We start from the raw sequence: 27,952 nt of genomic DNA, 5'->3' as shown, positions 1-27,952 counted from the left end.
ACTCGGCTGCCCACACGCCGAGTACGCTGCTCTCCTCCAATCAGGAGCAGGATCAGCTCCTGGAGGTCATCACTCAAGTTGGCAAGAGGCAGCTGCGTAGAAGCTGTTTTCTCCTCTCCCAGCATCATATTGTGGGAGAGCAGATGCATAGAATAAGTCTTAATTCCAGTAACTCAGTCCAGTCCGGGTTGCTCCCCACAGATCCCCCTTTCTTTTTATTTTTTGGCGTTGATACGCGCCTGTCTTCGGTGTCCCGCGGCACACACTCTGCTCTGCTTGCTAGAGTTGCCCACAGGTGCTTACAAGTCCTATCAATCAGGCAAACCGAATCCGGGTCCTCTCTTCGCCATGTTGTGAGGAGGTTTTTAGGCGCTGATGCGTGCCTGTGTTCGGTGCCCTGCAGCGCATGCTCTACTCTGCCTGCAGGTGCTTACAAGCCCTATCAGGCAAACCGAATCCAAGCCCTCTCATTGCCGTCTTGTGGGGAGACTTATTGGTGTTGATTCGTGCCTATCTTCGGTGACCTGCAGCTCATACTCTGGTCGAGCTGCCTGCTGATGCTTACTGCCTTACTAATCAGGCAGACCGAATCCAAGCCTTCTCATTGCGGTATTGTGGGGAGACTTATTGATGTTAATTCGTGCCTGTCTTCGGTGATCTGCGGCGCATAAGCTGCTAGCCGCCCACAGGTGCTCACCACCTCCCTAATCAGGCAGACCGAATCCAAGCTCTCTCATTGCCATGTTGAGGGGAGGCCTTATTTTTCTCTATTTCTCTATCTCCGGGCATTCCTATCTCTCCTATTTTACTTCTATCTGCCAGCATTCCTATTTCTCTCATTTTACTTCTAAACTTCTGTTTCTCTTATCTCCGTGGCTTCCCGGTGCCCGCCCCGAGGCTGCTTCTCGACGGCTTCCCGGCTCTGAGCCACTTCAGCCCGCGCTTCTCTCATCTGCGCGGCTTCCCGGTGCCCGCCCTGCGGCGGGCTCCCGGCTCTGCGCGGCTCGGCTTCGCGCGCACACTCCACGGTCTCCACGCCCTTCGCGTCCGCACCACGGCCTCGCGCCAGCCCCGCGTTCCCTATCTATTCACGCCCCGTGCTCTCTGCACACGGTGGCTTCCGCGAATCACACAGCGTAGCTCACGTTTCCGCCACTGGTATTCAATCCAAGTTCCCCAGACTAACCTGGTGAATTCCAACCTGGCGGCCCACATCTCTGCCTCTGGTTCCAGATCTTCGCCTCTTGCTCCTCGGGCTGACTTGAAGAATTCCAAGCTGGTTTACGTCTCCACCTCGGCCTGCACTCGCGGCTTCATCCTCCCTAACATTTTTCTCTACCCGGTATGTTTCCCTAAGTTTTCTTCCAACAATATTCCTCCCTCATTTCTCCTGGCCTCTCCCCACAGTCCGTATCCAAGTCTAAGTTTCTTATAGGTTTCACTTTCACTTTCAACCTGCAGTCCGTATCTGAGTCTAAGTTTCTTCTTGCTTTCACTTTAAATCCTAACTTCTTTCCCACAGTCCGTATCCGAGTCTATGCCTAGGCTTTCGATAGCTTCTTCCGGCACCTTTTCTGTCTGGCTTTTCCCTAGGCTCTTTGCTAGTCTCTCTCTCTGGTATTTTCCACTTCTTCCCGTTTCTTCCCTCCTAAGTTTCCTATCCGAGTCACGGCACCATTATGTTGCTCCCCCTCTTCATGGAGGAACGACACTAAACCCTGCCTAGGCTTCATATCCGAGTCACGGCACCATTATGTCACTCCCCGTCTTCGTGGAGGAACGACACAGGACCCTGCGCTGTTCTTTCATCTGCTCGGCCCTCCCCGGGTTTGCTGCTGGTTCTTCCCGGGTTGGCTACCGTCCCTTCCACCTCCGTGGAAGGGCGGTTCCCCCTGCCACCTTCCCCACTTCCGCGGGGGAGCGGCACACCGCCGGCCGGCTCTCTCGTGGGCTGCACAGGTGTTCCTCCTTTATAGTCCTCCTCCGCCAATCCCAACTCGGCTGCCCACACGCCGAGTACGCTGCTCTCCTCCAATCAGGAGCAGGATCAGCTCCTGGAGGTCATCACTCAAGTTGGCAAGAGGCAGCTGCATAGAAGCTGTTTTCTCCTCTCCCAGCGCCATATTGTGGGAGAGCAGATGCATAGAATAAGTCTTAATTCCAGTAACTCAGTCCAGTCCGGGTTGCTCCCCACAGCCCCTATAAGAGGTAATGAGGTCATGGGGCCTCTGTCCTCTTGAATGGATTACTACCATTATTATAGGAGTGGGTTAGTAATGGACAGATAAAAGGATAAATTCAGCCCCTACTGCTTCCCTCTTTGATGCATGTGATATCTTCCACCATGTCATGATACAGAGAGAAGGCCCTTGCCAGATGTGAATTTGTTAACCTTGGACTTCCTGGCCTCCAGAACTATAATAAACAAACCTCTTTCTTTACAAATTATCCAGCATTAGATATTCTGTCATAGCAGCACAAAACAGACTAAGGCATATGCATTGCAAATATTTTCTTCCAGCCTAAGGCTTAACTTTCATTTTCTTAACAATGCCTTTCCCCAGAACAAATGTTTAAAACTTGAAGTCCAATTTCTCTTTTTTCCCTTTTATTATTCAAGTGTTTTATTTCCTAAGAAATCTTTGTCTATTCAAGGTCACAAAGACTTTTTTTTTTAAGCTCCCTAAGTAACTTTCATGCACAGGCTATGCTGAAAACTACTAGTCTACAGGTAATTTGCCCCCACTTTCTCAATTCAACCTTAGTTTATACCATGGAAGGTTAGGCAAACTAAAGGTAAAACAGGAGTACTGTTAATTGGAGTACTGTAAAAACAAGGATACAATTCAGTCTTAGGACTTTCTGAATTGACCAGCTCCTTTCAAGCTTCAGTGTGCACAGCTGTCAAGAGCTAGAAGCAGTAAGTTGAAAAAGCAAAGTTAGAGGTACCTTCAGTGTGTTCCAGCTAAGTGAAAGGAGGAAGAGAAAAAAGGATTGTTCTCTCCTCTGTGGGAAAAAGCACATCCAAGTTTATTTCAGTTTAAACTGAGCAAATGGGAAAAATGAATTCTGTTCTTGGTGGGATTCTTTAAAACATTCCTCTCACAGAGACCACATGGAGATGGCAGTCAGACTTGGCAGAGCTTGACCAGCGTTTTTGAAGCTACCGCATTAAACAAATGAAGGTGACAGCAATAATATTTGCCCAACCCTTGGTTCCAACAGGGGTTAGACAGACTGAGCTTTCACTGCACGAAAGGAGATGTCAGGAGCACCAAATGGGCTCAATTTTCCCTGGAGTCCGAGACAAAGTTGGTCTGTTTCTAAGCTATGGATAGGAGGTTACTTTCTCCAGATGTTATATTTAGCCAAAGCAATCTCCGACACAACTTCATGCAAAATGTATAATATGTCCCAGGAGACATAACCACAAACCAGAGGGCTAGCAAGGAGCATCCCTTATGGGGGTTCAGCAGCATAGAGGGGCCAATTGTGCAGCCATCCTGACTTCCCCAAATTAGCTGAACTAGCTGTGAGCCAGATTTGTGGGCAGTTCTCACATTTAATGAGTCTTTGTTTCCCTCTCACTAGAGACTCTACCTCGGGGGAGAAAAGCATGCTGCCCTAGTTCACCCCCAACTTCTAGCTGCTTCCCAACGCCAGGTAGGAGAAATAATCCAATGTTGATATGTAACATCACTACACTCTTTGAAGGTTTATGTACGAAAGAAAAATCTAGATTAATTCTATAACCTAAGTGAAATACCTAGATAAAATGGAAAGAGTAAAAACATCTGGGATACCCTCGTTCCCACACACCATACCCACAGGGTCCTAACAGAGCATGTAAATGGAAACGCTGGGTTCTAGAGCCAGGTGCCTGGATTTAAGTACTAACCACACCTCTTTCTTGCTTAATCTCTTTAAATCTCAGTCTCTTCCTTCATAAAACAGAAATATTAACACCATTACTATTACTTTCAGAATAATTATAAGGATTAAAGGAGATAATGTATATAAAGGACTTAACATAATACATGGCACACAAGGATTCTAAAAATACTGATTTTTATTACCATAACTTTCTCTAGTGACTATTCATGTTTTATAGATTAAAAAAAAGTTTAAAACAGAGGAACACCTGAGACTTTCACTCGTGACAAAATAGATTTAAATTCACATAAAGCGCAGGTATCCACAGCTAAACAAAAAATAAAGGTATGTTTTCTGAAGTCTGTATGCCCCGAGAAATGAATTTTCCTTTTGCTGCTGTAATTAAATTTACTGGTAATCCAAAGGGTATATCAATTTTGTACATTTGCATCCCAGTTTGACATCTCTTGGTTCTCGGCCATTATAGATAAAAGCATCTGAAACAACACTTCGTTCTTCAAGAAATTTGGTTTCAGTTGCTCAAGTTAGCCCTTTCCACACTCCAGCTCACTTTTCTTTACCCTGATTTTGGAGACTGTCATTTACTTCAGCTGAACAAAGTTACCCACCATCCAGAAGGAAGCCCCAGAGTAGGATACTCTACACATCACAGAATTGCAGCTTTTTGGATTCAGAAGGTACCGTGGAGACCATGCAGCCCAAACTCTTCACTTCAAGTTTAGGAAATTGGAGTGTAAAAAGAAGTAATTGTCAAAGGTTTTGGAGTTAATAGCAGAGCTAGGCCCAGGAGAAAGGGTCAGTTTCTCTGCTCTGAGAGCACAAAGCAAACACCAGAAGCTTCTATAAGTGACAGGTGGCCAGGAGCATTTCTTAGGTCTCTTATTTGATTACTAGAACTTAACAAGTAGGGTTCTAATTCTTCACATGCAACATTCTCCAAACAAAAAAGACTGCAAACTTGGAGTACGGGGAATGTTTCTCTGTTCCTTACTGGAAAGCCGACAGGCTCTCACCCAGCAAACCAGAATGAATCTGCTCTTACAGACTGGGATCTTAAAGGAGAGAAAAAAGAGATTATTCACCCTGTGGGATAGTAAATACTGGCCACTCAACAATCCAATGCATATCTCAGGTCAAGTACAACTGAGGCAAAGTTATAAAGATCAAAGGAAAGTTCTATGACCTGCAACTATGCCCAACCATGTGAATCTTACAAACATAAGTTGAATGAGAGAAACCAGACACAAAAAGAGTACATACTGTATGATTCTATTTATATAAGGTATGAACCCAAGCAAAAGTAATCTCTGCTGCTAAAAGCCCAGTTGTTATTTGTGGGGACTTGAAGGGGAGACAACTAAAAGGACAACTTGAGGGGTGCTTCTGGGGTGCTAAGATAGTGTGTTTCTTGGTCCAGGCGCTGGTCACACAGGTGTGTTCAGTATGTGAAAATGCATTTAGCTATAAAGTTATGAAACGTGCACTTCTCTGAAAATGAATGTTATATTCTTCAAATATAAACACTCCTGTGAGAAATGAGAGACTCTTCCTTGTGCCCCCACCACAGAAAAGCACAGCGTGGGGAGGTCAATCCTGAGACCAATGTCAGGAATATCAGCCAAGCATGGATTTTTGCTTGGAGGTGAGATGCCCATGTTACATGCCATACACTTAGGTATTTGGGGAAATGTGAATGGGGCACTTAAGGAGCCAGGGACACTTGGGGCTTTGATATCTGCTTTTGGCATAAATGTGTCAGAGCTCTGGAGAGGCTAGAAGACACTCAGCTTGTTTCTTCTTTAACTTTTTTTTTTTTTTAAAGATAGAATTAGTGAGTGAGAGAGACAGAGAGATGGGGAAAGAGACAGAGAGAAAGGTCTTCCTTCCGTTGGTTCACCCCCACAATGGCCGCCACGGCCAGAGCTACACTGATCCGGAGCCAGGTACTTCCTCCTGGTCTCCAATGTGGGTGCAGGAGCCCAAGCACTTGGGCCATCCTCCACTGCCCTCCCAGGCCACAGCACAGAGCTGGCCTGGAAGAGGAGCAACCAGGACTAGAACCTGGTGCCCATATGGGATGCCAGCGCCGCAGGCGGAAAATCAACCAAGTGAGCCATGGCGCCGGCCCCTCTTCTTTAACTTTCTAAGGCTAAGAGAAAAGCAAGGTAAGAGCCTGGGAGAAGTCTACATAGGTAAATATCTCACACAGAAGTTTTTTCTGAAACAAAGAGAGAAAATGGAGAGGGAAACTACAGTCAACCCTTTCCTGCTCAAGACAGTCTAAGTGTTTGTCAAGGTCACAGAGAGGAGCAGAAGTGCTATCTGATGACTGTCCAGTCTTCAAGGTTTTACCTAAATAGGTTTTAATTTTAGTGACACACACATATGTCACCAAGTGTTGCAGAATAATTCAAATTAATGACAAGCAAGCTGGAGCAGATGCTAGAAACCACGGATGAGATGGAAAAGCACCCTCACCCGAAAATGAAACATGGCCCCAGCCACAGCACAGCTAGGCCTCTAAAAATAATCAGTGAACTCTGGCAGGGAACTCTCTTTCTCTTGCTTCTTCTGTTTTTTTTTTTTTTTTTTTTTTTTTTTTTCATCAGATAATTATACCCTCAATACTCTGTTTCTGAGACCTAGGGAAAGCCCCATTCAGGGATGCAGTTACATGGATGGTGAATTCTAAATCAGTTCTATTTTCAGATTGGTAAAAAACAAGAAATTGCGTTTAATTCCAGACCTGGTAAGAACTGGAAAACTTCCTAACATTAAGAATTGGGAAACTGGGGCCAGTATTGTGACAAAGCAGGTGAAGTTGTCACCTGCGACACTGACATCCCACACGGGCACAGGTTCAGGACCCAGCTGCTCAATTTCTGATCCAGCTATCAGCTGGTGTGCCTGGGAAAGCAGAGGAACGTGACCCAAGTACTTGAGTCCCTGCACCCACATGGAAGAAGAAGTTCCTGGCTCCTGGCTTTGGATCAGCCCAGCTCTGGCCATTGTGACCATTTAGGGAGTGAACCGGTAGATGGAAGATCTCTCTTTCTCTCTCTCTGTCGTTCCCTCTCTCTCTCTCTGTAACTCTACCTCTCAAAAAAATAAATAAATCTTAAAATAAAAAAAGGGAAAACTGACCAAGAGCTATGGATACATCAATAAAAACCTATTTATCAAAGTCCTTTCTCTACTAGCCTCAAATATTAACACTAGATTTTATGAATGAAAACCAATGAATTCTAAATAGCCTTATAGGTCCTCTTTCTCCCTGCAACTTTGGGAAGCTTATTCACCTTCTGGAAAATCTTCTTGGGGACCTCAGAACTTGAATGTTAGACATGGTATTATCATGTGGCCCTTTGCCACAATTGGTAATGATGCCTCATGACTACATGTCTCCACTAAGAGCTCAGAGTTGAGAAAGCTTAGAAAAGAGGCCTGAGTTTCCAAGAGACTGGTTCTATCATTGTCAGGAAAGATGAATTTAGTAGAAATTCCTTAAGATTATCACAATTCTTTTTATTTTTCCCTTGATCAAATTCCTCAATCTACACTCAAGGAATTGTGATAATTCAGCTTCAGAAAGCACCGAGGAACCTAAAATAAAGATATGCCATGATGAGAATCACCAAATTTGGTCCACCTTGGCCAAGAGGAGAATTGACAACATAAACATCTACGAATTTGCTAAACGAACCAGAGGAGGAACACATGAAATGATACAAAGCCCTTGAATTTCAACAGCTTCACAAATCACTTGAAGGAAACCAACTAAAACAGTCATTATGAATACATGCAGATTAGGGACTATGGTACCAGACCAAGGGTTATATCTTGCAAAGTTATCTTCCCAGGGCTACCGTTAATTCAGCTCAGAAAGGAAGAAAAGAATACCAATTCAAATATTTTTTTTCTATGCGTATGAATGTGTTAGGGAATGACTAGTAGGAAGCCTTTTACTTGTGGGCCAATAAGGTATTCTTCCTCTTGTTTACAAGATGGTGTCACTGTCTACCCAAGGACCTCTGCCAGCAGGAATAGCCACACACCTTTTTAAAGAGTCTTCCTGAGTCCTCACTGACTTGGACAAACCGAGGGATGATATTATTCAGGTAGATGTCACTCAGGGTGGTGTGGTCCCTGCTCTCTCGCTTCACTTGGTTTAAGAGGAGGTTCCAGCAGTTGACCGGAGAGAGAACATTCTGATCCTTCCTGCAGAGAAACGGCAAAGCAAAAAACATCAGTGTTGGTAAGCAGCCAGGGCCAACAGCTACAGTTACAGTCCCAGTCACAAAATCCCAGCAATCAAAGCAGAACCAGAAATAAAGGCCTCTTTCCCGAAAACTCAATGAACAGCAGTGAAAAAAAGAACAAGAAGGAGAGAGAGGGGGGAGAAAGAGGAAAAGGGTAGAGAAAGAGGAAAAGAGGAGAAAGAAGAAGAGAAGCAGGATTCTCTGTTGAGCAGCTATTGTGTTCTAGGTACTTGGTGAATTCTATGTGTGTATTATCTCATTTAACTTGATCGTTTCATTACAAGCTAAGAACTACCATTACAGCCATTTTACTGATTAGAAAACTGAGGTTCAAAGGATTTGTCACTTGCCCACAGCCAGTAAAGAGGAGTCAGGGACTAGAACCACAGCTCTGTACTGTCCAACCAGAATCTGTCTAGGCTGTCTAACTCAAAGTTAGACATAATTTTAGCCACTGAGCCATTTGGTTTTTCTCTAGAGTTACAAATGAAAGTTACAGAGATTTTATCTAGAGACAAAATCACCAGAGCACTACAGACTAAATTCCCACAAGTTATCCATCGTAGGAGTCGGTGGAGACGAACTTTGGAGCTATCTACCATGAAAGTCCCTGCACACTCTTTAGTTCTTTGAAAGAGGTGCTCATTTCATTGATTGAGTCGTGGTCTCATGTCCCACAAGTAAGAACACAAGCTGTATGTAAACATATATATTACTACAGTGCCCACAGCTTGAATGGAGCAGTAAAGTACTAAATCTAGATGTTCATCACTAGTGAAAACACTGTGATCCAAAGAATTATACAAGACTAACTCAGTTCATAGCACTAATTTAAACCACAGAAAGTTCTGCACTTTGAATCCTTAAGGAGAGAAACAGAAAAATCTCTGGCAGTATAGTTTACGAACGAATACTGACTGCCCACTTAGCACCTGGCTAGGCCCTTTATGCTGTTATTTAACATAAATTCCACAACTACCTCATGAGGTAGGTGTTATTAACCACATAGGGCAGATGAGGAAGCTTAGCCCAAAAACAAAGGTTAGACACCTTGCTCAAGGTTACATCTCTAATAAGCAGCAGCGCTGGAATTCAAAACAAAGTCTGTAATTACAAAGAAAGCATTCTCAAGCTCCACAAAAATAAATAAACAAACAAATCACATTCTGTTCATGCCCTTTCCCTCATCCACCCTTCAGGCAGTCTCTTGGTGCACACAAAGTGAACTGAGAGTAGCTTGATACTTGAATCAGCACTGCTTCCCTTCAGGGCTGGAGGCTGCCAGGCACCTGGGATTTGTAAAGTACGGAATCCAACTTCGAAGGGCTTTTCCAATTCTGCAGTAATAACTACCAACAATAACCATGCCACACTGACTTCAGCTTCAGAACACATCAGACCAGCAAAACAAACATGTGTCTAAGCAAAACCAAGGGACTGCTTCAGTGAGAATTTAAGTCCAAACCGAAACTATTCTTAGCCTGCCCCCTCACCCTCTGCTCCAGGCACTGCACTTCTGTACCCATCATTGCTAACACTCATGTGCCAAGTCCTGTGGTAGCATTAGGCCCACTCATCTTTTTGGAGAAATGAGAAGATTTCTCTGAAAATGTAAAAAGCATAGTTGTCGGGGAGAAAGACATATAATTAATCCAATCCTTTCAAAATGCTTAGCATCTGAAAAAGTGAGGAGTAGGAAATGATCCTAAATTCAAAATGATAAGAGATTTAAGCGCATGTATTCAATGATATTTGATGTTTCCACTGCAAGAAGACTTCCAAATTGATTCCAAATCAATTTCACTTATGAAATCCTAAATAATCTAATTTTTATTCAAACCAAATGATTTCTCTTGGCAAGATACTCAGACCCTCAAATAAGTATAGTATATTCGAGGCAATTACATTTGCTTTTTATTTTATTTTTTAAAGATTTATTTGTTTACTTGAAAGTCAGAGTTACACAGAGAGAAGGAGAGGTTGTGGGGGAGAGAGAGAGAGAGAGGGGTCTTCCATCCGCTGGTTCACTCCTCAGATGACTGCAATGGCCAGAGCTGTGCCGATCCGAAGCCAGGAGCCAGGAGCTTCTTCCGGGTCTCCCATGTGGTTGTAGGGGCCCAAACACTTGGGCCATCTTCTACTGCTTTCCCAGGCCATAGCAGGGAGCCGGATCAGAAGTAGAGCAGCCAGGACTCGAACTGGTGCCTATATGGGATGCTGGTACTACAGGCGGCGGCTTTACCCACTATGCCACAGTGCCGGCCCCTACATTTGCTTTTTAAAAGGGCAGATATTAGCAGTGATGGCTCAAGTAATGGGGTTCCTACTACCTGGATTGAGTTCCCAGCTCTCAGCCCCATGTTGGCCCAGCCCCTGCCATTTATTGTAGACATCTGGGGAGTGTATCTGTGAATGGGAGCTCTCTGTCTTTCTCTCATTCTCTCTGCCTCTCATATGAAAAATAACTTTTAAAGAATTATGAAAAAAAAGGAGGGGTAGATTTCTCAAGACATTACATTTACAATTGTTTTCAATCTGCACCTTATTGGAGAGCATGGATGGCGGTCTACGTTAGGTCTCTTCTACAGCATTTTACATACACACAAAATAGTGTCACAATGCAATTCCACAAATGTATGAGCACTTATATCTTAAACGAACAAGGTACAGTATTAAGTGCTTTAGTGATTAGAAAAGTGTCAGTGTCAGAGTATGGTATGAGAGACAAAGAAAGACCTGTAACAAGCAAAACTTTAATAGAGGTATGAACAAAGGGCCAGCTAGTTCATGAATGCACACCACAGATCACAAGAGGAGGAAAAGCCAATCTAACACCATGGAAAAGGATTCGGAGCCTACATTTCAGGGCAGCCTTTAAAGAAAGGATGAGTAAGCAAAGATGGTTCATCAAAAGAATGGGTGGAAGTGGGAATCTTTCAAACATAAAGTGGCTTATCAACTAAATTTTATTAAGGACTTTTAGGGCCCTATAAGTAATTTTATCACACATATTTATTTACATCCTTACAGCATGTAATGAGACAGCTATTAATATTGGTTTCAGTAAGATTTATTTATTTATTTGTAAGGCAGATTTAGAGAGATAAACAGACAGAGAGAGACATACACAGAGTGTGAGATCTATCTACTAGTTCACTCCCCAAACGGCTGCAATGGTCAGAGCTGGGCCAGGCCAAGGAGCCAGGAGCTTCTTCCAAGTCTCTCACATGGGTGCAGGGGCCCAAGCACTTGTGCCATCTACTGCTGCTTTCCCAGATGCATTAGCAAGGAACTGGATCAGAAGTGGAGCAGCCAGGTATCAAACCATTGTCCACAAGGGATGCTGGTCCCACAGGGCAGCAGCTTTACCCACTACATTACAGCACCAGCCCCAAGCAGGAGCTTTTAAATAGTGTTCTGTGTAACTCCAGAATTAACCACACTCCAGTTAAGATAACTGTAACATGTCCATTCATATGAGAGTCCCCCATTCAAACTCAGGACCCAGTTTTCCAGCTTTAGATACTACCAGAATGTCTTATGCGCTGCCAGGTGAGCTTTGTTGAACACAGGCTTTGAAATAAGGAGTCCCTGCATGCACTGGAACTTCTGAACAATGTGCTATTGATTAAAATGGATGTAGTTCTGCATAGGCTAATTTTTAAATTCAAGTTCATGTGTGTGTCTTCACATAAAGCTGCACAGGTGAACACCTAACTTTACAGGCAGCAGCCAGGTTCAAATACACACCAGGGCTCAGGGGATTATGCTGGTTTATGGTAGATGGTGGTTGAGAGGTGAGAATCAACGTATTCAATATCATACAACCTCATTATCATTAATTGTTTTAATGCTTATATATTTTAGGGCTTATCCAATTAATAGTTATAGAGGAGAATGGAAATATCTGTTAGATAATGTTAGTGATTCAACTTTTCAGCACAGCGTCCTTCTTTTTCAAGCATCTAAATCAATACAAAACTATCTCAAGATGACAGTAACTCTTCTGTGTGAATCAACACTTCCTGAACCTGATATAAAACTGTAACTCTTACTCATAATTCAGATTTCAGTATTTTTAGTTCATAAACACAGCCTCATTTTCACATTGACTCTGTCATAAGTACTCTTCCTAAATTTGTATTCTAATAGTAGATTTACATCAGTAAAACACTGCTTTGACCTGTTTCCCATATTGGGGTTCTCTGCAAGATTTTTACTCTAAAAGAAGAGTCTATGGCTTAAACACACACACACACACACACACACACACACACACACAACAACATTAGAACCTGTTGCCCATTTTTTCTAGGGTTTCCTCATCTCCTGCTAGTCCCGAAGCTTTTTATACAGTATTTCTGCTCCTTTAAGTGTGTATGCTTTCTCAGACATATTCCTCCTTTCTACTGAGGTGTTTTAATGAATTCCTTGATTTATTTTTGGACAGAAGTGGGGCAGGAGAGGTGAAGGAAATGTGGGAAGGCAGGAATACAAATATACTGTACAGACAATTTTCCTAGCCAACACGAACAAAGATGAAACTCACTTCAGGCTGGAAAATAAGCAAGTCAACGAGACGTGATTTCATAGGGAGCATATGAAGGCTCTGCTAGAGTGGTTTCCTGCTCCAGCAGCTTTGCAGCTTTATTTTATTTGGGGCTGCTGGAGCCAAGGGATCTCTGTTGGGTTAGGGGATTGAAATTTGTCTTTATATCTTTTCCATCTATCATCTGTTTGCACAGTGTCTTTACTTTCCCCACCCCCAGAGCCTTAGGTTGTGTAATACTTGGACATTGAAAGAAAAGGGTCTGCATCCCTTAGGAATGTGCTGAACAGCTGCAAACCTCCTCAAACGCTAATCCCTAAAAAGCAGACAAAATATCCAGAAGTATTTTTCTTACTTAAAAAAATTTTTCAGGAGCAAGATCAAGAAAACATCATACTGTACTTGAGGGAGAATGACTCTTAGTCAAAAGAAAGGAGACCCAGAAAGTCACAAGCCAGCTGCATGTCTGCAGAGGAGATTCTCACTAAGATCGCACTGAGATAAATCTGCGCAGTGGAATCATTAGCTTCAAAGACATTAGCCCGGTTTTTATCCGTCAACTTAGACTATGAACTTTGCAGCAAATGCTCTAAGGGATTTTTCTAAAATATCGAAGGTGAAAAGCCAGCCAGACACAGGTACAAGTTGACCTCCATCTTACACTTTCCCCCTGTACCCCTCCCCTCTCTATTCGGTTTCAAATGTGGCTTCTACAAAATGGATGCATGTCCCACTGGTATAAATCTAGTGTCCTGATCATCCTTAATGCATGATGGTAAAATTCTGGAAGCTCTCCTGGCCCAAGGTGCCATTTAATTAATAGTTGCCACGTTGATGGCTCTGCAGATATGATCATGGCACAAGCTTGGCATTACTGGAATGGCTTCTGCATTGCTAGTGTGAGGTGTGTTCCCTTTTTGGCCAGTAGTATCTTATTTACCCAACTCGTAGGGCGATTGTGTGGATGAGATGAAATGATGGAGGCAAGAGAACTCCACCAACAGTAAAGCACTATATAAATGTGAGGAAATATTATTATTTTTATTTCCAAACAAACTAGAACTCAGCTTTCATCAATTTCCAAAATGCTCCTCACCCAGCCCTGGGCCAGGGCCAAGAGCACAGCCTACTGAAAATGCACAGCCCTCAGCAAATAATGGCTGGGATAAGACAGCAGCAACAGGCAATTAACAAAGCAGCTGTAAGTCTCTGGGAAGACGTGAGGGAGATACCAACGGGAGAGCAGAATTTAATTTTCTACTGTCCCTTCCCTAAGGGACAAGAAGGAACGATCAGTCCTGCATTCCACACTGGGAACTGTGTGTTGAGGTCGACAGGAAGGAATCCAAAGGGAACCCAGACTGCCAGGCCCGGATGCTTCGGCAACTTCCACCGAGCCCCCACCCTCTGTCTCAGAATTCCTACCAAAGCTGCCAGTCTGTGTATAGAGATGGCAAATACCAGTACCTCTGGGAAAAACACCACTTTTAAAAATGGACATACCTGTGATGATAGAAAACACCTCAAATTCACTAAATACAATCGGTATATATTCCTGAGCATCACATTATGTGGAGGATAACAAAAAGTAAGGCACATGCATGATAAAATGAATCATTTGGTGATGGCTGGACAGGAAACTAGTGACAAGAAGGAGCCTGGATTTTTTTTTTCTTTTTTAATCCTAAATTCCCTCCTGGAAACCTGATTAAAATGAAATGAACTGAGGCAGCCAAAGAGATTATTTTATTCAGATGAGTGTTATTAGCCTTTCTGGCTTATTTTCTCTATTATGCATTTTGCTGATGCTGACAGAAGCAGACGGGTCGGATAGAGAAGCAAAGCTGCAGCGGATTTATGGTCTGACAGTGCCATGCATAAAATCAGACCCTTGCTGACCCAGATAAGCCAGAGGATGGATTGGATTTGCTGGGGAAGGTGCTAAAAGAAAGAGGGGGAAAAAATCATCAAGGTGGCAACTGACTTGAAAAGATTCTGCCAGAAATGGTGGCTGCTGGTTGTGTGACCCAATAGTACAGTGGCAGCCTGGAGGCCCCTTTCAAAAGACAGGCAGGCAGGCAGGTGCCGGGCGCACTTCTTGGCTTATCACAGCTCTGGCCTCAGCTTTGCCCACAGTGAGATCAGAGCAGGAGAGTTCAGAGACAGAAAGAGTAAAATGCCCAAGGTAAAAATAATGTATTCTGTGTATGGAGAAATGAGTTCTCAACATTTCAGGGACAAGTTAGCACCACAAAATTGTCTTCAGTGGCTGAGACAGATGATTAGAAAGGATTCGAGCAGTGGTATACCGATCTCCCTTAAAATAGTACAAATTGTCCCCTATAATCAGGTTAGGGGAAAGAGCTATATAGAAACAGGATTCTTGTGGCTCTGGATTAGTTCCATGGAGCTCAGCCACACCCTTGGAAGAATGGCATGCCCCAGAGCTGGGAATTTAGGAATCTGCTTTGAAGTTGAGAACTGGACTAGCACCGTGTCTGACATCTATTAAGTGCTTAATAACAATTTCCTAAGTGATTACAGGACCAAGGGTTTTCCGGGTTAGGTCAGAGAACTAGGAATGGCCTCTAAATATGAACAATTGTAGACCCTAATTGGAAATGTCTCTGTCAATACTGATGTCAAGTGTGAGAGTCTGCATTGCCTTCATATACTCCCATGGTGCCACACTCATGGGGGAGAGGAGGCACATCACATGAGAACAACATGGGGATCTACCCAGTAACCGAATCTCTGCAGATCAGCTTTCTTGCCTAGATGTTGAACATTTTATTGTCCCAGGCTCCTTCTCTGATCTCAGATTATCTCATTCATTCATTCAATGAATACTAACTGAACATCAACACTACGTGCCAGACACTGTTCTGTGCGCTCTAAATAAAAAGATCAACATCCTTGTTCCTGATCTGCTTCTCCCATGTTTGCACACCACCTGGATTCAAGACACAGCTTTCCTCTCCTAGACGGTCCATCAAATGCAACCCAGGTCTTATCCCGGTCTTGCTGCTTATGTGTACAATGGCAAGGATAAACTCACTGACTTGGAGGATCTGCCTGCCCACCAGTCCTCTCTATGGCTTCTGCAGCTCTGGGACCCTCCCTTGTTTACACCCCATGTCTCAGCACTATCAGTCCCAGAACTGTGGGGAAGAATAAACAAAGGCTATCAAACCCTTCTTGTGTAATCAAGCCACAATCTAAGTGCTGGAGAACAAGGACAATATATTCTACCCCAATATGAACTAAGGGCCCCAAAAGTCACTATGGTGTTAAATAGTTCCTCTAAAAGCCCCCCCCCCATAGCTTTTGATCAATCACATCAAAAGGCTTGACTTGTCTGACTTATTCAGTTAAACTGAAACATCACAGCAAGAGTAAAAGACATTAGAGAGATGTGATTGATGACCAAGGAACATAAAAGTTACATGTTTCTCATTTTTAAAAAGTTATAATCACCTACATTATATTGACACTTGGATCCACATATTCTATAGAAAAACTTATGAACAAATGTACAATTATATTTTCATTTTTTTCTTCTCTAATTAAGATGTCACCAGAAATCCCACAAGTAATTATAGCACATGACAAACATACAGAGAGGAAAAAAAAATACACACAGATGTGTTAGCAGGTTTTTAAAATAAATGAGGCCTTGGAAGATGACTGAGGCAGACAGTCTGGCTCACCCCTGGTAATTCATTCTAGAGAAATAAATACCTGACTGTGCCAAAGTGGATGACGTCACTTAGAAATCCACACACTTATTTTCAAAGCCGTAACCACCCCCTTAGGAGCAGGCATCTCCCTGGCATCAGGCACAAGTGAAGAAGCTTGATCTACAGCCAGTAACTACTCCTGGCTGGCAAACAGCACTTAAGAATGCCAAGTACCAACAAGCCACTGTGAAGAAGAGGAGCCATAAGGCTATCTCCCCTTCCTGAATACGTGTTCCTGGGGAAATGAGTCCCCTTACATGGTTCATGTTAATAACATGAAAAGTACAGTTTCTGTGAAACTACATGGCTAAATGGAATGAAGTCAGCATAGTCATTAGGTCGGCCGCATGCATCATTACCACCTCGCACATGCTACTCTGATATCTATCTTGCCTTTATTAGGAGGAGGTCTCTTAAGAACAGGGTAGATTTGGGAATAGTAAACACCTATCACTGAGAATGGGTGGCAACTTAATCAGTATGGACTAATAACAGACGTCACTGCCCTGGAAGGCCTATCAGCATTGAGCATAGTGAGACTACGATTCATTTAATGAATAGCCTCTGTCAATCGTGCCCAATGAACGGCTGCAGTATGTATCTTGTGCTCACTGTCTGGGTGGCTGCTGAGTGACCAAATTGGTATGCCCAATGGCTTATGTGCTCTAAATTATAACATATTATTAACCAGGTTGATTATTGACAAAACTTTAAAGTGCTGGGTGGTATAAGAGATGACCTAGTCAATTTCCAGGTTAGTAGGTCAAATTATTGAGTTCAGGTCCTTAAGGAGTCCAGATGAACAATGAACGGCCCATCCCGGCAATGTGATACTCTATGGAAAGCACCGTGAACTATGCTCAAGACCCAAATTTAGCTCTGTCACTTACTAGCCAGGTAACCTTGAGTAAGTCACAAATGTACTCTGGGCCTCAAAATTTCTCCATCTGTTTAAAAAAATAAAATGGAGATAGCAGCCCTGCTCTAATTCATGACTTTTATGAAAATCAAGTCAAACAAGGTGATGATCATAAAAAAAAAAACAACTTTGTAAACAGGAAAGTGTTGTACAACAAAAATCAGCAACATCATCATTTCTTACCACTATAACTATTATTATTACTCAACAGCCCACATAATGAAATCATACCCACAAAACAAAGTGGTTAGAGTTATGTCTATCAAGACAAATGCATCTTAAAATTCCCACGTCTTATTCCCCAGTTTTACAGTGAACTTGTTTTATAAATTTCCTACTTCAGCAGTGCACTAAATAGGACTACATTTTGTTGCTATTAAGCTATCATCCAATTCTCTGGAAATTCCCTAACGCAGTGAATCTCCTGCCTGATGTAGCTGAGACTTCAAAGGGAAGACTTTCAAAGTGTAAAGAGAAAAGCCAGAGGGTACAAAAAATAGAAGAGTGGAATTTCTGAGCTAGAAGGGACTTTCAAGATGGTCCAGAGTTGAGACCAAACCTATCATTTTCTCAGTGAGAAGTTAAGGCTCCGGGAGCCTGAGGTCACACAGATAGCGGCAGAGCGCGGCAAAAACCCAGGTCTCCTGACCAGCAACCGTTTTCTTATTTCATTGTGGTAGCTGCTCTATTTCAACCAGGAAGGCCTTAGCACTTAGAAAGGCCTGGCTCTGAATGGGTTAACAGTCAGTGCTCAGAGCCCCAGAGCAGAGCTATTCTAAGGCAACACATAACAGGAATACCAAGGGTCCATGAACCCAGAGGGAGCAAAACTACCGGTGCCTAACGGTGCCCGGAAAGCATGTTGACACACTGCATGTGGTTACACATGAAAGGCAAGTGAATAGGAAAAGCAGTTTTGAATCAGACCCCATTCTAATTTGGGACTGGCTCTGGGCACCTAGTAGAGGGCTGGGCCACACCCCAGCCATTGTAAAATGACCCTTCAGTGCCTTCCATTCTATTCTGTGGCCTCAGTTAACCCCTTTTCTGCCTTCATGGGGGCAACAACACACATTAGAGCACATGTGTGGTCTGAAGACTTAAACAGCTGGGTTCACAAGTCCACAAAAGAGCAGTTCCTGTAAGTGTGACTCTAGGACCCCAATCACCCTGCATCAGAATCCCCAGGAGTGCTTGCTTTCAACACGCATTCTGTGCTCCTCCAGCAGAGATTCCAATTCACTAGGGGTGGAGCTATGATCAGAAATCTGCATTTTAAATAAGCATCCCCACATAAATAAGACCAAGTGTCTAGTAATAATAATAGATAGCATTAAAAAAGAGAGAATGATCCAACATGAGAAGCAGGCCACACAGCAGACTCATACAATGACAAAAGCCCTACATAGCACTCTGACCTCAGAATCAGCACTTAAGGCATTCTGATCTGGCTGAAAAGCCCCTCAGGGCATTTCAGGCGTGGAAAGCCAAGACACTGTGGAAAAAAATGATCTACATGAAGGATCTCTGTGAGTGAGATCCCAGTGGAAAGAAGGAGCCATCAAAGAAGGACGTACTTTTCTCTGAAGGGAGGAGAGAACATCCACTTTGCTTATGGCCCTGTCTAAATAATGACAGAGTTTGTGAACTCAAGAGGCTTCCATAGCCTTGGCAGCTCATGATAAGAGCCTCAGGTGATCACTGACATCGTAAATAAGGGTGTCAATTGTTAAATCAACAACAGGAGTCACTGTGCACTTATTCTACATGTAGGACCTCTGTCCTTAATGAGCTGTACTATGAGAATTAATGGTAAAATTTGTCTTCAAACAGTACTTTATTTTTTGTGTGTCTGCGTAGGTGCAAACTGTTGGAATCTTTACTTAGTATAGAGTTGATCTTCTGTATATAAAGATAATTTAAAATGAATCTTAATGAAGAATGGGATGGGAGAGGGAGGAGGAGGTGGGAAGGTTTGGGAGTGGGAGGGCGGGTATGGGGGAAAGAACTGCTATATTCTAAAAGCTGTAACTATGAAATTTATATTTATTAAATAAAAGCTTTCTAAAAAAAAGCATCCCAAGTAATTGTATGCACACCAAAATTTAAGAATTAATGCTTGGGTTGGCACAGTTGTTAAAGTAGCCATTTGGAGTGACCATATCCTATCCTGGAGTGCCTGAGATGGGATCCCACCTCCACTTCTGACCTTGAACACCCTGGGGAGCAGCAGATGATGGCCCACATACTTCGGTCTCTGGCACCCACATGAAGACCCAGAATGAGTTCCAGCCCTGGCTTTTGTGGGCATTTGGGGAGTGAACCAATGGATGGAAGATCTTTCCCTTTGTGTCTCTCTGCCTTTTGAATAATAAAATGAAAGTAAATTTAGAAATTTTAAAAAGAATCAGTGCTCTTAAAGCAATGTTTTTCAACTTGTCAGATACAACCTACTAGTAGGATTGGGAAAAAAAGTTTAACTTACAGGTCCTCTACTAGCATTTCTCAAAAAATAAATGAAAAACAGAATAACAGAACAAAATGGAAAATAACAGCACATCATATAGAACAAAGATATGTATTGCTTAAATGTGGTTCTCATGTATCGAATAGTAGAAATGCCTGGGTGTTTCCAGCTTGCAATATAAAATATGGTGATTTTTAAAATACACACACAAAGTGGTGTATGATCAAAAAGCTGAAAGTCACTACTCTAAAGCAAAGGTCCTAAATTTTGAATTTTACAAACCCTAGTCCCATTTGAGAATCTAAAATTCTCCTCTAAGTACTGTCTTCTGAGGGAAGGAGGAGAGGACAAAGAAGAATGTATGTATGCAAACACCACAATTTGCATATGAACCCTGGGGATCCCTGAACTTCTGGGAGCCTGTCCCCTAAGGATTTCTCTTAAGGACGGTTCCTACAGTGTCTGGTCACAGCGTCTGTGCCAAGTTTTGTACTAAGACTCTGTAAAAGACTGCCAGTATCCTCATTATGAACCTGTAAGATAAGTGGTCCCACCATGCTGATTCTCTTCCTCTTATAATCAGAGTAGAAACGCTAAAGTTAAACAATGTTCTACAGAACACGGGAGCAAGCTGTTGGCAAATTCCAAGAATGAGGATTCTGAAAGCAATGGTAGTGGGTAGATTGTCACTGCTTCCCAAGGAAAATACTCCTTGCCTACAGGAGTACTTACATATTCCCTGCAAGAGCAGGCAATGGGACTGCCCTCTTTGTACCTCCACTGACAGTCAACATCTGTTTCATTCCCAAGTTGCTGATGTCTTTGACCTATTAATGTGCCACAAACACAAAGGCCCGGCTTCCCCTTCTCTGTAGAACCGAGAAGACACAAATTTATTAGTTCTGGATGAAAGATTCAAAAAGGACATAGAGCAGCCGGCGCTGTGGCATAGTGGGTAAAGCCACTACCAGCAGTGCTGGTATCCCATATGGGCGCTGGTTTGAGCCCCAGCTGCTCCACTTCTGATCCAGCTGTCTGCTATGGCCTGGGAAAGCTGTAGAAGATGGCCCAGATGCTTAGGTCCCTGCATCCACGTGGGAGACCTGGACGAAGCTCCTGACTCCTTGCTTCGGATCAGTGCAGTTCCGGCCATTGTGGCCATTTGGGGAGTGAACCAGCGGATGGAAGACCTCTCTCACTCTCTGCCTCTCCTTCTCTCTCTGTGTAACTATGATTTTCAAATAAATGAATAAATCTTAAAATATAAATATACATTTTTTTAAAAAGGACATAGATGATTAGAAAAAGACCAACAACCCCAGCTTAGTTACCAACATGTTCTCTCTCGATGGTTAAGCCCATCAGCACATAGACAGTGAAAATGGAGTCAAAGATTTTAGAAACCAGCCTTTGCCAAGTGAGCATACAAAGATGTGATAGAAAGCAGCAAGGTATAAGGAGGAGGGTGGGGCAGGGAGAGATGGAAGAGCTGGGGATGAAGGGTCAATGAGTAGGCAGAGAATCAAACCCCACAACTTTTCTAAAATTTTCTTATGCCTTTCAGTAACTGTGTTTTCATATGGTGGAAATTGGCACATCATCTAGGATGCTTTAGGCCCATCTGTTTCTTAACTTAAGCTGTAGGCAAGATTCAGAACAGCTGGAAGCAACAGCACTGACCAGGTTATATGTGTCTGGAGGAAAGAAATGAGTGTGTGGGATTTAGACAAAGAGGGTTAAATGAGGCAGAGAAGGGAAATCTGGAAACCATCCCCAGACAGAGAGGAGAAAATGGCCAGGTCAGAGTTCATGCAAAAGAGCTATCAGGGCCCAGAGCATCTGAGTGAAGAAAGCCAAGGAGAAAAGGCAGGGGTGTCAGAACGGAGAGCGAGCGAACAGGCCAGCAAGTGGCCTAAAGTGCTGCAAGTCTGGGTGTCAATGAGCAGAATGCTTCACCTCTAAGAGACCAGATGAAGATCATCCAAAGGTCCTACATCAAGCAGATTATATGAGTTGCTGGTACCCAGTCTGCACAGTCATGACTGACAGCTGAGATGCACACTGGATCCTCGGTTTCATAAATGCAAAAGAGTTGATGATGAACAGTGGGGAGAATGTGGGAGAAGTAGCCTTAGGAAAAATTGGCAAGGGTCCTGATCTGCAATTGGGCTTGCCCAAAGTCAAGGATGGCCCAGGAATAGGGAGAAGTGTTCACAGGATGGTTGTTGATGCATGCTGTTTGCCTGTCCCTTGGCTCCAACATTCATTCCTGCTGAAGTCCTTACTTAATCTATGGAGAAGCAGGCATCTCGCTCTTCCTGAGACTGTTCAATCACTAGTCAAAATGAAAGACTTGGCAATGAGAAATATCAATCAAGATCCCATTCTAGAGGGGAAAAAATTAATACAACCAGAAATAAGTAAACCAAATTGTATTTAAAATGAATAACACAACCTCAGTGAAGTTAGCCAACTAGTTTTTGAACAGTTTTGGGCCTCAAGACGGAAAACAAAAAGTACTATAAATCAGTATTAAAATCTAGTTAGTAGTCTTTTTCTGAGGCACAGGTTAGCAATTCTGAAACTAAATTCTGTATACTCTAAGACTAAACAAGTAAATGAATATATTATCGTTAATAGCAGCCAGATTTCTTACTATTCAGAGAACAGAATTATAAATATGAAAAGGGGAGGAAATTCAATAAAATGTGATGTTGGGTTTGGACTGGAATTAAATTATTGCTGTGAATGTACAGTCTTTAATACAGGTGAATATAGACAGTCCCTAGCTTAACAGTATTTCAACTTAAGATTTTTTAACTTTATAATAATGTGAAAGGGATAGGCCTTCAGTAGAAACTATCCTTGGAATTTTTTATTTTGGTCTTCTCCTGGGTTCGTGATATGTGACAGGACATTCTTTAGCAATGCTGGGCTATAACAGGGAACCAGAGCAACCAGTTAGGCCCACAATCATGAAGGTAAACAACCGACACTCTACAGATAGCTGTGTTCTTACGCTAAGTGTTCAATAGGTTAAGTGTATTAAATGCACTTTCTTTCTTTTTTTTTTTAAAGGTTTATTTATTTGAAAAAACAGAGTTACGGAGAGAAATCTTCCATCTACTGGTCAAATTCCTAAATGACTGCAAAGGCTAGAGCTGGGCCAATCCAAAGCCAGGAGCCAGAAGCTTCTTCGAAGTCTCCCAGGGGGTTGCAGGGGACCAAGCACTTGAGCCATCTTCACTGCTTTCCCAAGCACATTAGCAGGGAGCTGGATAGAAAGTGGAGCAGCCAGGACTTGAACTGGCACCTATTCGGAATGCTGGCGCTGCAGGTGGCTGCTTTACCTATTATGCCACTATTAAAAACTATGCCCCTATTAAAAACATTTTCAACTTAATGGGCTTATCAGCACATCATTTCATCATAAGTTGAGCATATGTATATAGATAGAGAAATAAGAGAAAAGTGTGTGTGTGTGTGTGTGTGTGTTTATACATCCATCTACTCCTTCTGTCTTATGAGAAAGACTATAAATAACAGTAGTCCAGGAATTTAGCATCCACAGTTTCTAAAGAGCCTTCCCCACTAAAAGCAACCAGGGCTCTTTTGCAAGGAAAATGCAAGATGAGCGTGGAACATCTTGTGCCAGAAAGTAAGGATGTACTCAAAGAATTATGGGACTCCAGTATCTAAATATGGGGCAATATAAATATTAAAATAAAGATGGTAATAAATAATAAATAAGTTAAGGATCCACAAGTCTACAGTGATATAAACAACCAACCAGACCAGAAAATGTGAGCAGTAGAAAACTTCTTCCTTGTTACAATTCCAACAGATAACTGTAGAAGGAAAGATGGAAACTGGATAAATGACCATCTGATAAATATTATAATTGGTTCAAGCAAGATTTTTTGAATTATTACTATTTTCTAAAGATTTATTTATTTATTTGAAAGACTGAGTTACAGAGAGAGAGGGAGAGAAAGAGATCTTCCATCCACTAGTTCACTCCCTAAATGGTTGCAATGGCCAGGAATGAACCAGGCCAAAGTCGGCTTCTTCTAGGAAGCAGGAGCCCAGCCACTTGGATCATCTTCTCTGCTTTCTACGGTGCATTAACAGGGAGCTGGATTGGAAGTGGGGCAGCTGAGACACAAACCGCACCCTCATGGGATGCCAGTGTCGCATGTAGTGGCTTAATCTGTTGTGCCACAATGCCAGCCCCTCAAGCAAGAATTATTAATGGATGTTAAAACTAGTGAGCATAGGCGTTGAAGAATACTCATTATGTACATGCTCTCAGAGTATCTCTCCATAATATATATACATATATATATGCATTATTTGCATTATATATGCATTTACAATATATGCATTAATTGTAAAGCACAGAACAGAATAACTTTATGGTCCAGAAATCTGGCAGATAACATTTTAACCTGAAATACAAAAAAAGACTTGAACTCATTTCACATTAAAGGAGACTAAAGCAATAAGACAACTGATTGAACTGCATAATCTTGGACTTTCTTTTACCAATAAAGATATTTTTAAAATTGAAAAAAATCTGAATGTTTATAGATTAGATAATATTATTGTATCAATTTTTATGTCCTCATTTTGATAACTGTACTGTGATTATGTAAGAGAACATCCTTATTTTTAATAAATACACACTTAAGTAGGTATAGATGTCTATGACTTAATCTCAAGTGCTTCAGAAAAACAAAATGTTTATGTGTGTGTTGTATATGGAAATAAAAAAGTATAAAGCAAATTAGTGATATGTTAATATTTTGGAACAACTTGGGTACAATGGCATATGGACATTCTCTGTACTATTCTTATAATTTTTCTGTAAGTTTAAAATTATATCAACATAAAAACTTTGGAGGGAAATGAAATCTTTCTCCCTTCTTTCCTTTGGAAACTTCCTGTGTGCTGCTTTGTGCCATCTTTTTCATATAAACCTTCTATATTCCACAAGGCACCATGAGCCTCCTAAGAACAGAGGTGGGTCCTGCACCTCTTTGTGACCCTAGAACTTGCACTGAATCTGTTGATCATTGTTGATGATGGACATGAATCCAAGTATTCATAGGTGACTAAAAGAATAACTCAACAATTCTGTCCCTTGAATTTGATCTCTTATGCCTTATCAAAACACATACACATACATACACAAAATATTTCCCACCTTAAATGATAACCTCCATGAATGAGAATGCTGCTTTATTCTTCTGTGTATACAAGTATTTAATTCCTAACACAGCTCTTGGCATAGAATAAGTATTCAATAAATGTTGAAATAACTGAACCTCACATACAAAGATTGATGTTTACAAAAACATTCTATACTAATGGACAAAATAGCCAGGAGTGAATACAAGGGTGTTCTTAGCCCCCAAAATAATCATAATTTGTGATTTAACAAAGATTTGCATTCAAGTCGGTTGTCTCTGGGCTAATTAGAGTGGCTCAAAAACATGCCTGGATCTCAAAAGTTCCTTTATCCCCTATTTGATTAAAAGGCAAGAACCTTCCTTTTAAAAAGTCTTCTTTATTTGGCACCAAGTCAACCTACTAAAGATACATTATATATATATGGAAACATCATGACTTCCCCAACAATGTTGTAAAGTAGAAGTTTCCTAAGCAGTCATTATCTGGCTGGAAACAGCTATGTGCGCTTGGGGTCAGGGAGATGGGGTTGAAGAAGCAGTAGCACTGTTGTCTTTATAAGCTATGCTGTCTTCAACTGCCTCCAGTTGACGTATTAGAGACTTGGCAAAATCACCATTGAGAAAGTGCAGGAATAAGATTAAAGTCCAAGACAAAGTCCGTATCAACATCCCATTAACTGGCAGGTATATCATAAGAATCTGAATCGCTTCAGAAGATACTAATGGGAAAGACTACACTGTGCACCTGCATGCATGCGTGCGCAGGATTTTGCTGTAGGGAAGGGAGCATATTTCCCTCCACTACCAGAGAAAACAGAAACAAGGAAGAAGCTGACCAACCCAGACCATGTACAAGAGGGCAGGAAGTAAATACAACCTGAGGAACTGAACCTTCCCTAACCATGTCAGCCTTCTTCGTCCCCACCCCACCCGCCCCCCAACTCAATAGCCTGTGCTTTGTCTTCTAAGCAAATCCATCGGAAGCATCATTTCCACCTGTACACTGCAGAGTTGATTCTGTACAACTTCTTCCTCTTGCTAAATCCCCAAGATGCTGCCTATAAATTCAAAGAATTTCAAGCATCAACAGAAGCCCCTCCCCCACCCATAGAACTTAGTTATGAACATCTGTTGTTTACAAGGGTTCAGGCTGAGAGCTGCCAGACTCGTTCTGCAACCCCTACTTTAACGCAGAGGCTGCCAGAGAGGGATGTCTGAATTTCATGCAAGGATGCCCTGTCCTGACAGCTTAAGCAGAAATCGGCAAACACAGCTCAGCATCCTACCGTGGAAGATAATCCTAGTTTGTTCGATTCATTTCTAATCCTGGTTCTTTAACCATCTGTACCCAAAATATGTTAAGCAGCAGAACTGTGCTCGCTGAGCCTCCCTGAATTTAAAGCCTGAGGGACAATGATAGTGACGGAATACATGCAGGAGAGCAGAAAACACAATCCCGTTTCAAGTCTGAAAAACCCACCCCTGCCGTTTCCTCCTTCTCCCCCAAATCCTTCCTTAACACTGAGCCTTTTCCATCTGACCGGTTCTCCTCACAGTGCGTTACTTCAGTGCAGTGCGGGAGTTAGATAGGAAAGTTTGTGCTTCAATGAACTTGGGGCCAAATCTAATTGAGAACCTAACCGTGCTTGTACCTTTCCCTGAGACCCTCCTGAGCTCTCCACCAGTCCTCCCTTCCCAGTGTCTACTGGAATCTGCTGTCAATGGAGTCCTATTTTTAGATTCATGTGCCCGTGTGCACATGTGTTCTTATTATTCTCTCAGCCTGCCTGATGTTTCCCTTTTCAATTATAAAAGTCTGTGCAGCAGAGACTGTCTTTCCTTCTTATCTTGTAAACCCTTCCATTTAACACAGTCAACTCCCAGTAAGATGACATGGCTTGTGCTTTTAAAAGAGAACTGGATCAAAGTCAATTCATCTAATTGGCTGCGAATTCCTGAGAATTAAAGATTCCAAGCACCAGCCACACATCGCTTCCTGTGTCTACTATGGAATTATTGTGGGGCTTACAGGAGCAGAGAAAATGATTACTATCAGCTCCCCAAGCCCCAGCACCATTGTCAAGGGACATGATCACCAGTGGCTTTGCTCCATGGAGCTAAAAGCCTGAGGTGGCCTTCTGACATTCCAGGGCCAGACCCTGGGAGACACCGAAAACTTGCAGGAGTCCCCAACATCCTCATCAAAGCATGCTTTGCTTCTGACTCACCCTCTATCACTCCATACTCTAAAAGGGTGATATAAAGCTATTTATGAAGACGCACAGGACCTTCCGTATGGCCTTATGAAACAAACAATGCAGTAAATGACAGTTTGTTATGCTCATGACTAAAGTTTATACTGCACTGCCCTGCTGGTCTCAATGACAGACATTGCAGGAGGCCAGGCTGCAACGGCCTTCTTTGTCTATCCAAGTCACAATTGAGACCTGTAGGCTTTAACACTATACTCACCCTTATGGAAAACCCAACAATTTGGCAATAGGGCTAACTATTGACACCCAGAGTTCAAGGAAACCAGAGGATAGGTGTATGACAGATTTCCTCCTCTTGATGATGAGAAGTCTGGATCTAAAAGCAACACACGGGGGTTGAGCTACCTGACACTCTGCAGAACAAAATATAACTGCTGAGTTTTTTACAGGGATTGATCATACAATTAATATAGAGTCACATAATTACATTGCCTACCCAAGTAAGCCATACCATAGAAATCTGGAGGGAGGAGAGTTTGTCTTTTGTGAAAGTGTACAGTGGTTTCTACAGAATATGGTAACTGACATAATATTATCTATTCAGGTAACTGGCTAGGTTAACTCTGCACAGGGAATAACTAATGAACCTAACATTTTATCTGGTATACCTGTGCTCTGTCCCAATTCTTGAAGGAGCACTGTCATAACAGACTCACATA

The 27,952-nt window shown here is 42.4% G+C and overlaps 1 protein-coding gene across 11 annotated transcripts in view; it reads right to left on the bottom strand.

The window, feature by feature from the left end:
- Positions 1-27,952, bottom strand: part of SRGAP2 (SLIT-ROBO Rho GTPase activating protein 2) — a 286,141-nt gene that overhangs the window by 138,903 nt on the left and 119,286 nt on the right. For all 11 annotated transcript variants that reach the window (XM_017347830.3, XM_051821257.2, XM_051821256.2 and 8 more), the window contains one exon: positions 7,950-8,112. In XM_017347830.3, coding sequence (XP_017203319.2) covers positions 7,950-8,112 — 163 coding nt within the window. The remainder of the gene's footprint in view (positions 1-7,949; positions 8,113-27,952) is intronic.

Source organism: Oryctolagus cuniculus, chromosome 13 (genome assembly GCF_964237555.1).
Source record: "Oryctolagus cuniculus chromosome 13, mOryCun1.1, whole genome shotgun sequence".
Taxonomy (NCBI): domain Eukaryota; kingdom Metazoa; phylum Chordata; class Mammalia; order Lagomorpha; family Leporidae; genus Oryctolagus; species Oryctolagus cuniculus.
This window is presented reverse-complemented; position numbering and strand designations above follow the sequence as displayed.